Genomic DNA, 12,336 nt, shown 5'->3' with positions numbered 1-12,336 from the left:
ACCAGCCTGTTCCTGAAGCTGGCTCACAGGCCTGGCAGGCTCAGATGAGAATCTTGCTGGAATAATAGAACTCCTGCTGGAGAGAATGATTTACAAGCCACCTCAGAGGCTAGCGATCCTCATAGGCTGGATTTTAAAATTCCTCTTTGCATTTTCCAGGCCTCCTGGTTTCATTTCTTTGTGTCTTAGGGTTCCACAGTTTGGGAAGGGTGGATCTGGGTCTCAGCCCTTCAAGGGGTTCCCCTCCATCCTTTGGTTGTACTGACATTTTGTTGTACGGAACTGTTTTGACTCAAGGAGGCCTTGAGTGTGGGTTTGAGAATCTTCATATATATTTTTTTTAAGTATTAGTTTTTACTGTGATGGAATTTATGGCAGTGGAATTTGGTCCGTATCTGGCTCCATTTCTTGGTGTTTTCAGAACCTCCTCAAATTGATCCAAAACCCCCTTTCCAGTCCTCATCCTTTAACCTCGTCTCCATGAATCTGGGGTCCCACCTCCATGCCTCTCTGTATGCAGTTTCCTCTGCCCGGCACACCCTTTGTTTCCTTTCTCAGCATCACAGACTCCTTCTTCCTTCTGAATTCAGCTCCAGGAGCTCCTCCTCGGAGAGGTCTTCCCTGATCCTCCCACACTGTCCACCTCTCCCTCCTCCGGATCCTGTGCCTCACATCACAGCCTCCCCTGGTGGCCTCATGGCCTGAAGACTTACTAGAAATGTGTGGACTCCTGAGCCCCTGCACTTGACCGCAGGCTCCATGCAGGCAGACGTCCAGTGCTGGGTCCCTCCACTCAGCACGGGGCTTGGCACCCAGCAGATGCTTTCTGCGTGGTAGAGCAGATGACTACGTGGTGTCAGACAGATCTTTCATCCTTTGCTACCGCAGTGCAGCTCCTGGGGTGCCAGCTGTAGTGTGACCTTGGTACTGTCCTCATGCACTTCTTGGCTTCCTTAATAGAATGACACCTGAGAGCAGCACGTCTTCTCCATATTTAATATTTAGTCCTGGGTTTGGATGGTGAGTGTGGGCATGTCAGGACAGCCCTACACCAGGAGCAGGTGCCTGTGGAATCCCTGCTAGGTACTTCCCTCCCAGCAGCATCTCCTCATTTCGCCTTCCCCTGTGCCTCTCTCTTCTGTGCGGCCCGGAGGTTGTTCGTGCAGTGCCCTCCACCCTCACACCTTCCTCCTTGCCCCCCGCCGTGGTCTGGCAGGTACCCTTCTCCGTGTGTCCGGCTCCAACTCACCTCCATGCACTGTTCCCACCTGCCTCCTCCCTAGGTGCTCTGTGGTCACTCAGCAGATTCTGCTCCGCCTTAGTATCTTTTGTGTCCACTCACCACCCCTGTTCCTCAGTCCCTACCTGTGGCCTCCTGGAGGGGAGGGGTCTCAGCCAGTCCCTCTGAATATGCCTGCCATAGCTGGCACCTAGTCCGTGATGACCGGATAGAGAGGTGAATGAATGAATGAGTGAATGAATGAATGGATGAATGAGAAAGGCATGTCCTTGGGACACAGTTAGACTTCCTTGGGCTCATCCATTTCCCAGGTATGCCTCTTTTGCTCAAAGCAAGATTCAGTGGTGTTTTTGTGCACGCCTGGGTGCCTAGGGGAATGTTGGAGGAGGCTTGAGTTGGAGGCTGTCCGGGCTGGAGGCCCAGTCTCCCAGCTGAAGTTAACTCCAGGCGTATGAAGCCCACAGTGGACCTCTACTACAGGGATGCTGGCAGGGTCAGTGGACTGTCCCCAAACACTGTGAGGCTGGGTGGAAGGTCTGTATTCTCAGCCAAGGTACGCGCGGCATTTCTTGCACAAAGCCTGTAATTTGCTGGTGTTCGTGGGTATAGGTGGAGAGGTTTGTGTGGCTTCTCCATGCCGCTCCCCAGGGCCCACGATAGTGGAGTTTGCAGTCTCATGGAGGAGACAGCCAAGTGTGTGTCTGGATACAGCACAGGCCCTACGCTCAGACCCTCTGTGAATTTGGGTTCTGTGACCTATAGCCATGTGACTTTGGGTCCTGCACATACCTGTGATGAGACTTCGTTTCTTTTTTAAGTCTGGATTAAAACCCACTTTCCAGATTTGCTGTGAGCATCCACCTGAGAGCACAAGCCCATCATTGACACATACAGATCACATGTGAGTTGAACACACCAAGGTCAAGGACAGATTACGATAGTACCTGTGATCGGTATCAAGTAGTATTCCCAAAATGCCTGGGGGGTGGGGGTAGAGGTGCTGGGTCTGAAAAGACATTTTGCAGGTAGAGAAGGAAAGGCAGGTGTTCTGGGCACAGGGAACAGCAAGTCCCAGCCAGTGTGCAAACATGTGGCCCCAAGGAGAGGACCAGGAGGGTGAGTGAAGGCTGAGTGCCTCGTGTTTCCCCTGGGCAGCAGGGGCTGTCATTCCTGTGATGTGAGAAGATGGGTGGGGGGTCTGATGGCCCGCCCTGCTGAGGTTGGCTTAGAGGGGGTAGGGCAGTGGCTGTGGCCTCGTGTCCAGGTTCCGTTTCAAGTCCCTGGGATCCTGGCCCGCCCAGGTGGTAGGTACAGCGGCTGAGAGGCGTGGGTGTGTTGGGTGGAGCCTGTGCCCGCTGTGCCCAGGAAGTGGTGCACTAGTTGAATGCTGAGCTGAGCTCTGTGGAGCCAGGTGGGTTCACCCAGACCTGGGCAGACACCCTCGTCCTGGTGACGATGTGGTCAGGAGCGCTGGCCGTAAGGAAACGGACGGCCAGGCCACAGTGTTTTCGCAGGTCACCCGCAGTTCTGAAGCACATTAGTTCTGAAGTGCATTAGTTCCTGTGTGGGTGGCCATAGTCACAGCAGCGGCCAAGGCCAGCGTGGTCCCTGTGCTTAGGGAGCTTGGGATCCAGCCTAGATGATTAATTTCTTTTTTAAGATTTTATTTATTTATTTAACAGAGAGAGAGAGAGAGAGAGAGCACAAGCAGGGGGAGCAGCAGAGGGAGAGGGAGAAGCAGGCTCCCTGCTGAGCAGGGAGCCCGATGCAGGACTTGATCCCAGGGCTCCCGGGATCACAACTGGAGCCCCACACTGCAGGCTCTAAACCCCAGTTCAGCCCAGTCCATGCATTCTTCCCTCTCCCAGCACCCAGACTGCCTACCAACCAGTGCTCAGACCTTTCATCACACGATCCAGAGGGGCATCAGGGGCTCCATCTCGCCCAGCATGTGAGCTGTGCCCTATCTAGGGAGAGTACCTGGTGGGTGCCCAGGGTGCCCAGCTCCTGTCTGTGCACTGAATGAATGAAGGGCCAGGGGGATCTTTGCTCTCTGCGGGACATACCCTGCCACCTAGTTAATTCAGCCCCATCTAACCTGGCTCCCCATTGACGGGGCTTCTGTGCACCGGGATCCACGGAGGGCAGAGGCAGAGGCATGTGGTAATGAGGATCTAGGAGATTCCAAGGCCTGGAGGGGGAGTGCAGGGATGGATTGGCCACATCTGCCATGGGCAGTGGTGGAGGGGCGTGGGCTCTGTTAGCAGAGGCTGGCTGAGCCCCGGAGAGGCCACCCAGGAGAGATCTGTCACCCTCACCACCAGCACCAGCAAAGTGCATCTCTTACTTTTTCCAAGAGATGTAATGAGCAGGATTTCACTGAGTTACTGCAGCTGAGCCGAGAGCAGGACAGCTCCACTTCTTTAGCCGGCTGGAACCAAAGCTAAGACACCGTGGCCCGGGCTCCCCGTTGCCGTGGGCAGGTACCTGGGCCTGGGGGCCCCAGGTCTGTACGCTTTTCTCTCTCGACCGGGCTTAACCGCCTTATCTCTTCCAGCCCTCAGTGTCCTGCTCTGTGAAATGGCACGAGTGACAGTTCTCACTTCAGGTGTGCAGAGCCTCGGGGGAGGTCAGCTCTCCCGAGGCTGCGGGCAGGCCCGTGTGGGGATTTAGTGACGGCTTATGGTTACTGCTGTCATTATGACGCCCAGAGCTCCACCTTGTCGGTCAGAGCGGCTGAGGTTTGACGGAGTACCTTTGGGGACGGCCACGCTCTCAAATAATAGAAACACAAAACCTTGCAAAGACCGCCGCGGCAGCCAGCTGACATTCTCTTTCTGGGATCGTGAAAGGGGAGACCGTCTTTAGACTAATAAGGGGGTCTACACATCGAAGGGATAATAGTGATGATAATTCCTATAATTTTGGAACAGTGGAGGCAATATTGTTAGTGGTTCCAGATTCTGGAGTAGGACTGGCTGACTGGCCCATGAACCAAGCCCTCTCTCGGGGCGCTGGGCACCCTGAGGTCCAGAGAGAGGAAGGGCCTGCCCCAGGGGACCCAAGGATCCAGCATCCTGTCCCTGCATTGGAGTCCGGGGTCCTGTCGCCACACACACACACACACCCAGCAATGGGCTTACTTTGTGAAACCTCTTCCTCCAGGGGCCAGGCCTGCGGTGGCCCCCACTGGGCCCCATGAAAGATAATCCTGTGCGCTTCACTGAAGGAGGACACACAGGGTGACAGTACAACCTCCTTCTTGGCCATTTGCATTGTAAAACAGGCCCTGACAAGTGTAGCAAGAATGGTCAAGCCCTCAGGGGGCGCTGTGTGCTGGAGGGTGGGCGGGGAGCGAGCCTGGGGTCCCTGGGGTCGGGAAGATTTAGAGTTTCAGCCCTCACCTGGCCTTCCTCAGAGTCTGGGTGAGTAATGACAAAATGTGCCAGTGCGAGCAAAAAGCGCTAAACCAGCTGCGGAGCGCTTTGCAAACGGTGCAGGGCTGCGCGACGCCAAGACCCAGCTCTGAGCGTCCAAGTGTCCGGATTCCCATTTTGCATCCAGCCCTGGAGAACGGCCCCGGGCGGGCTCTCACCCATGGCCCTGCGTGAGCTGGGAGGTGGCACAGCCTTGCTGTACCTCCTGCAGGCACAAGTGCCCTTCCACGTGCTGTCACTTGGCCTTTGGAGAGGCCCGTTAAACTGGCGCGCTCAGCTGTGGCCTTTTCACTGAATAAATTACTCAATTAAAGGTGTGTTTTTTCATTGAACATCCCTGGTACCTTTATTGGTCTTATTAGAGTAACTAGCATAATAAGGAGGAACAATTATTTAAATGCTCATTTAAAAAAACACAAAAAACTAGCCTCTGATAGCAGAGGGAGACTCGCACTCCATCGCTGGAGGTCGGGTTGCCGGTCGGCCCCGGAGTGTCGCTATAAGAAATGGCATTTCCCTCACCGTTTGCAAGTCTTCACTGCCATGGAATCTCTCCTGCACCAGGCAGGCTGCATTAGAATTCCTCCCGGGTTTTATTACCGCCAGACTCACACAGAGAAGCATCCCTGAAACGTGCACTGCCAGGTTCAAGGATGGATGCTAAATATCAAAACCTACAAAGCCCAACTCATGTAAGTCTAGGTTGTCGTCGTGGTGCTTAATTCACAGCGCGTGTCCCCGTAAGGAATCTCCTCGGTGGGGGGGGGGGGGGGCAGCCCTCTTCAGAGGCAGGCATCCTAGGCCCACTCTCCTGATGTGGAAATTGAGGCTCAAAGAGGTGGTGATGTGAGTAACTTCACTGTGCCGGTGATGTCAAGGCCGAGGAAGGAACCCACGCCGTCACCCAGGCCCTCGGAGCCTAGAGGTGGCAGGGAGGGTTTACAGCTCGAGAAAAACAGACGGACTGCCTTTAGAGCCAGTGGAGCAAAGAAGATCCAGTCTGGGTTCCTGCCAACTGAGAGTAAAAGTGTCTGAGGACGCGAGCAAGCAACTAAGGACAGACACGGGCCCCGGGTTCCGAGTTGCCAAGCCTGATTTAGTGATCGCAGTGCAGCTGACATTTCTAGGTCTGTAGGCCGGGTTTGATGTTGCCGGGCGCGCCACTTCACCATAATCCAGACAACCACCGTCTTGGGGAGCCTCAGCAGCCCCAGTGGCAGCGTGGTAGGAAGTGGGTCCCGCCTGGGCCGCTGGCAAAGCGGTCGTCCCCTCGTGGAGCCTCCAGCTCACCTCTGGGGCAGGTGGCCGTGAGCTTGAGGGATGGGGTGACCTCTGGGCCTGGGACACGGAGGGAGCCGGTCCTCTCGCCGAGGGTCTCTCATTGCATTTAAAAATGAGCTGCCCGTGACGGGTACGCTGCGAGTGTAAAATATTTAGCGAGTTTTTGAATGGAAAAATGTTCTGAGTGGCTCTTCAAAGACTTCTGACATTGTTCACTTGTTAAAAGTGAGCAGCCCTAGTGCTCACGGCTACTTCTAGGCAAGAGAGAGCCATGAAGTGGTAATATGGAAATGAACATTTTATTAAGGGGAAAAAAAAAAAAAAAAGCTGGGGGAGAGTGAAAAGAGAGTTGTCTAGGGAGGGCCTTTGAGGGCTGCGAGATTTAAAAAAAGAAAAGTCAGAAGCTGTCAGATCCTGGGAAGGCCGTCGCCTGCAGTGAATCTTGCCATCGTGCGGAGGGAAGTCTGGGAGCCGAAGCAGTTCAGGGCTGCGGGGAAGGAAGAGCTCACCCCGGCATGAACAGCGGCCCTGGGATCCGGTTGGATGGACAAGTCGCTCTTCCCTACCCGATGGCGAATTACAGACAGGTAACTTCTTCCCTTGGCCGCTCCAGGGTTTTAGAAGTAGCTTTTAAAATTTTTTTCCCTTTTTTTTTTTTTTAACAAGAAGTGGAAACATCTGAGCTCTTTAGAACATGTAGCTACATGCTTCCCAGCAGCTGCCATTTTGAGTTAAAAAAAATTGTTTTAATCGGCCATTTCGGCTGAAGAACAGTCTTCTTGATTCCCGGCCTGCCAGGGAGTTCTGCATTTTCTTCTGATAGCTGCATCCCTCACCAGCGGTGGAACTTTCTAGAAGATACGTGGAACAGGACGCAGGAAGCGCTCTGGAGTTGAAGCCCAAGGAGATGATGACGACGACGTACAGAGAGATTGGGGGAAAGGAGGAGGTGGTCCCACTTAAAAAATGAAGCACCAGAGCAGCTGTTGTGCCATAAATCGATTAATTAAGAGTTTCTGAAAGCTAAGGTGAAGGAGACAGAAACGCTCTTTAATTTGAAGATCTATGACCTTGTGGGATGTGGTGCTTCATTTGTGTTATTAGCTCCTGTGTCAGAAAGGGACGTTTTATTTATCTTCTTGTTATTTATTACATATTTATTTTGCCCTGCTCTAGAAAAGGATTTGAGGAGGACTCTAAATACCGTGGCTTCTGGCCAGCTCTCTCGTGAGGCCTTCTGAGGCAAAGGGCTCTGTTCTCCCAAGTACATTAGCTAATAAGCTAGGACAGGAGGTGGCATCTTCTCTGCCAGCTGAGGGCCGTGCTGGGCGGGAAGGCCCAGGCTTGGCACCGCTGTGGAGTGGGCGCCCCGTGAGAAACATGGCAGGCAGGGCCTCCCAAGGCCTCCCGTTCGCTTTCCAGGCAGGGGAGAAACCTCCTCGGGGACTACAGCTTGGAGTTGGGAGTTGGGTACGTTGGAGAGGGAATTGCCCAGACGGACTGGGGTACATTGGGGAAAGAAAATGGACTCAGAAATTCTCCTTGAGCTGTTTGCAAAAAAAAAAAACCAAGTGAAGCCAAATCTCACAGTTCTTTTGCGTCTCTGAGCCCCCTGCCCCCTGGTCTCCGTTCCACCAAATAGGAATAGGAGGCCAGAGCGAACCCATCCCTGTGGGGCACCCCGCTCCGACAGCACGTCTTGGTTTCCGGTGGCGGGTGTCCTGGCCCAGTTGGTTCTGGAGTTTCTGAGAGGATCTCCAGGCAGTGCGTGGGGCGGGCAGTGTCTGCCCTCTGAGGCCGTCCAGCCGAACCTGTGCAGAACAGGGCATTGGGTCCTGCAGTCGCTTGGTTTTTACAGCGAAACGTGAAGCCCCCTGGGACCATCACTCGTGTGCAGAAAACAAAATAAATCTCTGTGCAGGATCTCGGAAGGTCTTCTGGGGACCGGCTGAGATTGGGAGTGGTGGGGGGTCTTCTCCACTCCACATCCTGCTGTAGTCTCAGGTCACCTTACTGATTTGGGGTCTGGAAATTAATTTGCACCTTTGGCTTCACCAGGGAGTCTGCGGCTACCATTCTTCCATCAGCGTTAAAAACCTTCCAGGTACAGGAAAGTTTAAAAAAAAAAAAACAAGAGGGGGTTTTCAGGATGGGGGCTGTGATGTCTCGTTGCCTTTCCCCTCCCTGGCTAGTGAGTGAATCTCCTGGCAGAAAGCAGGGCCTGCCCGCACCTGCCCCCTTACATAAAGCATTGGGAGAGGCTGAGCCTGGAGGAGCAGCAGGCTGTCCCCCAAGCTCCAGGGGGGCCGGCTGGCAGTACGGCCGGTTCTGGTGAAACGTCCAGCTTCCATTTTGTGGCTGCCTCGATGATGGGCAGAGACAGTCACGTTTTTGGCTTAGTGCCACAAGTGTCCACTAAGATTTGCTCCCGATGTCACCAGAGCCAGTAGGTAACATCCACACTTGCCACCGTTCATCCTGACCACCTCGTCAGATCTGATCTCCCGTTAGCAGGCCAGCAAAAGGGCTTCACGTAGGCCAGCGGCCCTGTCATCCCACCCGGTCCCAGGGGCCTGTGGGGGCCGGATTCCACACGGTGGGTAGGGGTGTGTGTGAGGCCATAGGTGGGGGGGTGGGGGGCAGTGAGCTTCCTAACAGGCTAAATTCCTTCTGTTCTACGCATCCGTGTTTAAATGTGATGATGGTACTTTCTGCGTATACGCTGGTGTATGCAACCCTAGAATTTCCCGTTGCTCAATCCCAAATGATGCACAGGTATGAGCTGTTTCTCTTTAAAAAAAAAAGTTTGCCAGGCAGTTGAGTTTGACTTGTGAATTTTAGAACCTTCTTGGATCAAATCCTGCCTAATCCGTGGTCCTCAAGTTGGGGGGGGGGGAGAAGTGAGCTGTGGTTTTGCCCCCCCCCCCCCCAGAGAGCATTTGGTGATGCCTGGAGAGATTTGGGATCCTCATAACTGGGGGAGGGAATGCGACTGGCTTGTGGTAGGTAGAAGCTAGGGATGCTGCTCAACATTCTACAATGTGTGGGACCTGCCCCCCAACCCCCCAATCATCCTGGCTGGTTCAGATGTCAGTAGTGCCTTGGTTGACAAACCCTGGTCTGTTTCCAGTGTCTTCGCTTTATCACTGCCATGGGGCATTCCCACAAACGCGGCCTCGTGTGGCTTCTGAGATAATGGGGATTGGAGCCACTTTTTTGGGGGGGGGGGAGGGGGCAAGCCGAGGTCTAGGGACCGTGGGGTTGCTTGTGGAGGTCGCCGGGCCATCCGGGCTTTGCCGGGGCCACCTGGCCACAGCCCTCCAGCCAGCCGGGTGGGGTCTTGGCCGGAGGGTCCCTCGCGTGGGGGCCGGAGGTCCCGGGCCTGCTCCTCCGAAGCCCCCCCACCCCCACCCCCGCGCGCCTGCGCACCGGGACTCGCCTCGCCCCGCGCTGTGCACCTCCCGGGCAGCGGCCCCGCCCGCTTCTCACGCTCTCTCTGCCTTTCTGTCCGTGTGTCTCCCCAGGTAAAGATGAGCCTTCCAGCTACATTTGCACAACATGCAAGCAGCCCTTCAACAGCGCGTGGTTCCTGCTGCAGCACGCGCAGAACACGCACGGCTTCCGCATCTACCTGGAGCCCGGGCCGGCCAGCAGCTCGCTCACGCCGCGGCTCACCATCCCGCCGCCGCTGGGACCCGAGGCCGTGGCCCAGTCCCCGCTCATGAATTTCCTGGGCGACAGCAACCCCTTCAACCTGCTGCGCATGACGGGCCCCATCCTGCGGGACCACCCGGGCTTCGGCGAGGGCCGCCTGCCCGGCACGCCGCCGCTCTTCAGCCCGCCGCCGCGCCACCACCTGGACCCGCACCGCCTCAGCGCCGAGGAGATGGGGCTCGTCGCCCAGCACCCCAGTGCCTTCGACCGAGTCATGCGCCTCAACCCCATGGCCATCGACTCGCCCGCCATGGACTTCTCGCGGCGGCTCCGCGAGCTGGCGGGCAACAGCTCCACGCCGCCGCCCGTGTCCCCGGGCCGCGGCAACCCTATGCACCGGCTCCTGAACCCCTTCCAGCCCAGCCCCAAGTCCCCGTTCCTGAGCACGCCGCCGCTGCCGCCCATGCCCCCCGGCGGCACGCCGCCGCCGCAGCCGCCCGCCAAGAGCAAGTCGTGCGAGTTCTGCGGCAAGACCTTCAAGTTCCAGAGCAATCTCATCGTGCACCGGCGCAGCCACACGGGCGAGAAGCCCTACAAGTGCCAGCTGTGCGACCACGCGTGCTCGCAGGCGAGCAAGCTCAAGCGCCACATGAAGACGCACATGCACAAGGCGGGCTCGCTGGCCGGCCGCTCCGACGACGGGCTCTCGGCCGCCAGCTCCCCGGAGCCCGGCACCAGCGAGCTGGCCGGCGAGGGCCTCAAGGCGGCCGACGGCGACTTCCGCCACCACGAGAGCGACCCGTCGCTGGGCCACGAGCCCGAGGAGGACGACGAGGAGGAGGAGGAGGAGGAGGAGGAGCTGCTGCTGGAGAACGAGAGCCGGCCCGAGTCGAGCTTCAGCATGGACTCGGAGCTGAGCCGCAACCGCGAGAACGGCGGCGTGGGCGTGGGCGTGGGCGTGGGCGGGGTGGGCGTGGCGGGCGGCGTGGGGGTGGGCGTGGGCGTGGGCGGCGCGGCCAAGGCGCTGGCCGACGAGAAGGCGCTGGTGCTCGGCAAGGTCATGGAGAACGTGGGGCTGGGCGCGCTGCCGCAGTACGGCGAGCTGCTGGCCGACAAGCCCAAGCGCGGCGCCTTCCTCAAGCGCACCCCGGGCGGCGGCGGCGGCGGGGACGCGGGCGACGACGACGACGCGGGCGGCTGCGGGGACGCGGGCCCCGGCGGCGCGGTCAACGGGCGCGGCGGCGGCTTCGCGCCGGGCGCCGAGCCCTTCCCGGGGCTGTTCCCGCGCAAGCCCGCGCCGCTGCCCAGCCCCGGGCTCAACAGCGCCGCCAAGCGCATCAAGGTGGAGAAGGACCTGGAGCTGCCGCCCGCCGCGCTCATCCCGTCCGAGAACGTGTACTCGCAGTGGCTCGTGGGCTACGCCGCGTCGCGGCACTTCATGAAGGACCCGTTCCTGGGCTTCACGGACGCGCGCCAGTCGCCCTTCGCCACGTCGTCCGAGCACTCGTCCGAGAACGGCAGCCTGCGCTTCTCCACGCCGCCCGGGGACCTGCTGGACGGCGGGCTGTCGGGCCGCAGCGGCACGGCCAGCGGGGGCAGCACGCCGCACCTGGGCGGCCCGGGCCCCGGGCGGCCGAGCTCCAAGGAGGGCCGGCGCAGCGACACGTGCGAGTACTGCGGCAAGGTGTTCAAGAACTGCAGCAACCTGACGGTGCACCGGCGGAGCCACACCGGCGAGCGGCCTTACAAGTGCGAGCTGTGCAACTACGCGTGCGCGCAGAGCAGCAAGCTCACGCGCCACATGAAGACGCACGGGCAGATCGGCAAGGAGGTGTACCGCTGCGACATCTGCCAGATGCCCTTCAGCGTCTACAGCACCCTGGAGAAACACATGAAAAAGTGGCACGGCGAGCACTTGCTGACTAACGACGTCAAAATCGAGCAGGCCGAGAGGAGCTAAGCGCGCGTGCGCGGGCCCCGGCGCCGCGCGCCTGGACAGGGGAGCCGTTGCCAAGCGACAGAACGCTGACCCCCGGACCGAGACGCCCGCCCCGCGCGTCTGCGCAGCCGCGGCCCCTCCCACCCGCCCTGCGGCCCCGCCCCCCCGCGCGCGGGCCCCGCCCCCCCGGAGGGGGCCCCAGGGGACGCGGCCGCCCCGCCCCCCCACACCCCCCCCCCCCCCGCACCCCAACCTGTGTCTGCGAAGTCCTATGGAAACCCGAGGGTTGATTGAGGCAGTAAAAATTGTGGAGCCTTTTAACTGTGCAATAATTTCTGTATTTATTGGGTTTTGTAATTTTCTTTTCCTTTTTTTTTTTTTTTTTTTTTTTTGGCATGTGCAGATACCTTTTTATTATTATTCTTTCTGTTGAAGTTCTTTCCAGAGATTTTTGTTGGGTATCCATCCCTCCTTGTTTTCTTTTTGTTTGGTTGGTTGGTTGATTGTTATTAATTTTATCTTATTTTTTATTTTTGTTTTTGTTTTTGTTTTTTGTTTTTTTTTGGTGGTTGTTTGCTTCTTTTTTTTTTTTTTTTTTAACCCAGTAGTAGCCTAAAGCAATGACTCCCAAGCGATAGAGAAGGGAAGCTTATCTTTTAAATTATAATTTGGGGGGGAGGGCGCTGCTTTTTTGAGATTTTAAGCTAAGCATGTGTAATTTCTTGTGAAGAAGCCAACACTTAAATGACTTTTGAAGTTGTTTACTTTTTTTTGTAGTTTTTTTT

General features: G+C 57.2%; 1 protein-coding gene across 4 annotated transcripts in view; it reads left to right on the top strand.

Annotated features, from left to right (window-relative positions):
* BCL11B (BCL11 transcription factor B) overlaps window positions 1-11,687 on the top strand; it is a 90,884-nt gene extending 79,197 nt beyond the window's left edge. For all 4 annotated transcript variants that reach the window (XM_072762270.1, XM_072762268.1, XM_072762269.1 and 1 more), the window contains one exon: window positions 9,483-11,687. In XM_072762270.1, coding sequence (XP_072618371.1) covers window positions 9,483-11,572 — 2,090 coding nt within the window. In that variant the 3' untranslated portion in view covers window positions 11,573-11,687. The remainder of the gene's footprint in view (window positions 1-9,482) is intronic.
* Window positions 11,688-12,336: the final 649 nt, after the last annotated feature.

This window comes from Vulpes vulpes, chromosome 6 (genome assembly GCF_048418805.1).
Source record: "Vulpes vulpes isolate BD-2025 chromosome 6, VulVul3, whole genome shotgun sequence".
NCBI lineage: Eukaryota > Metazoa > Chordata > Mammalia > Carnivora > Canidae > Vulpes > Vulpes vulpes.
The sequence above is the reverse complement of the archived record's forward strand: the minus strand, read 5'-3'. Positions and strand labels throughout refer to the sequence as shown.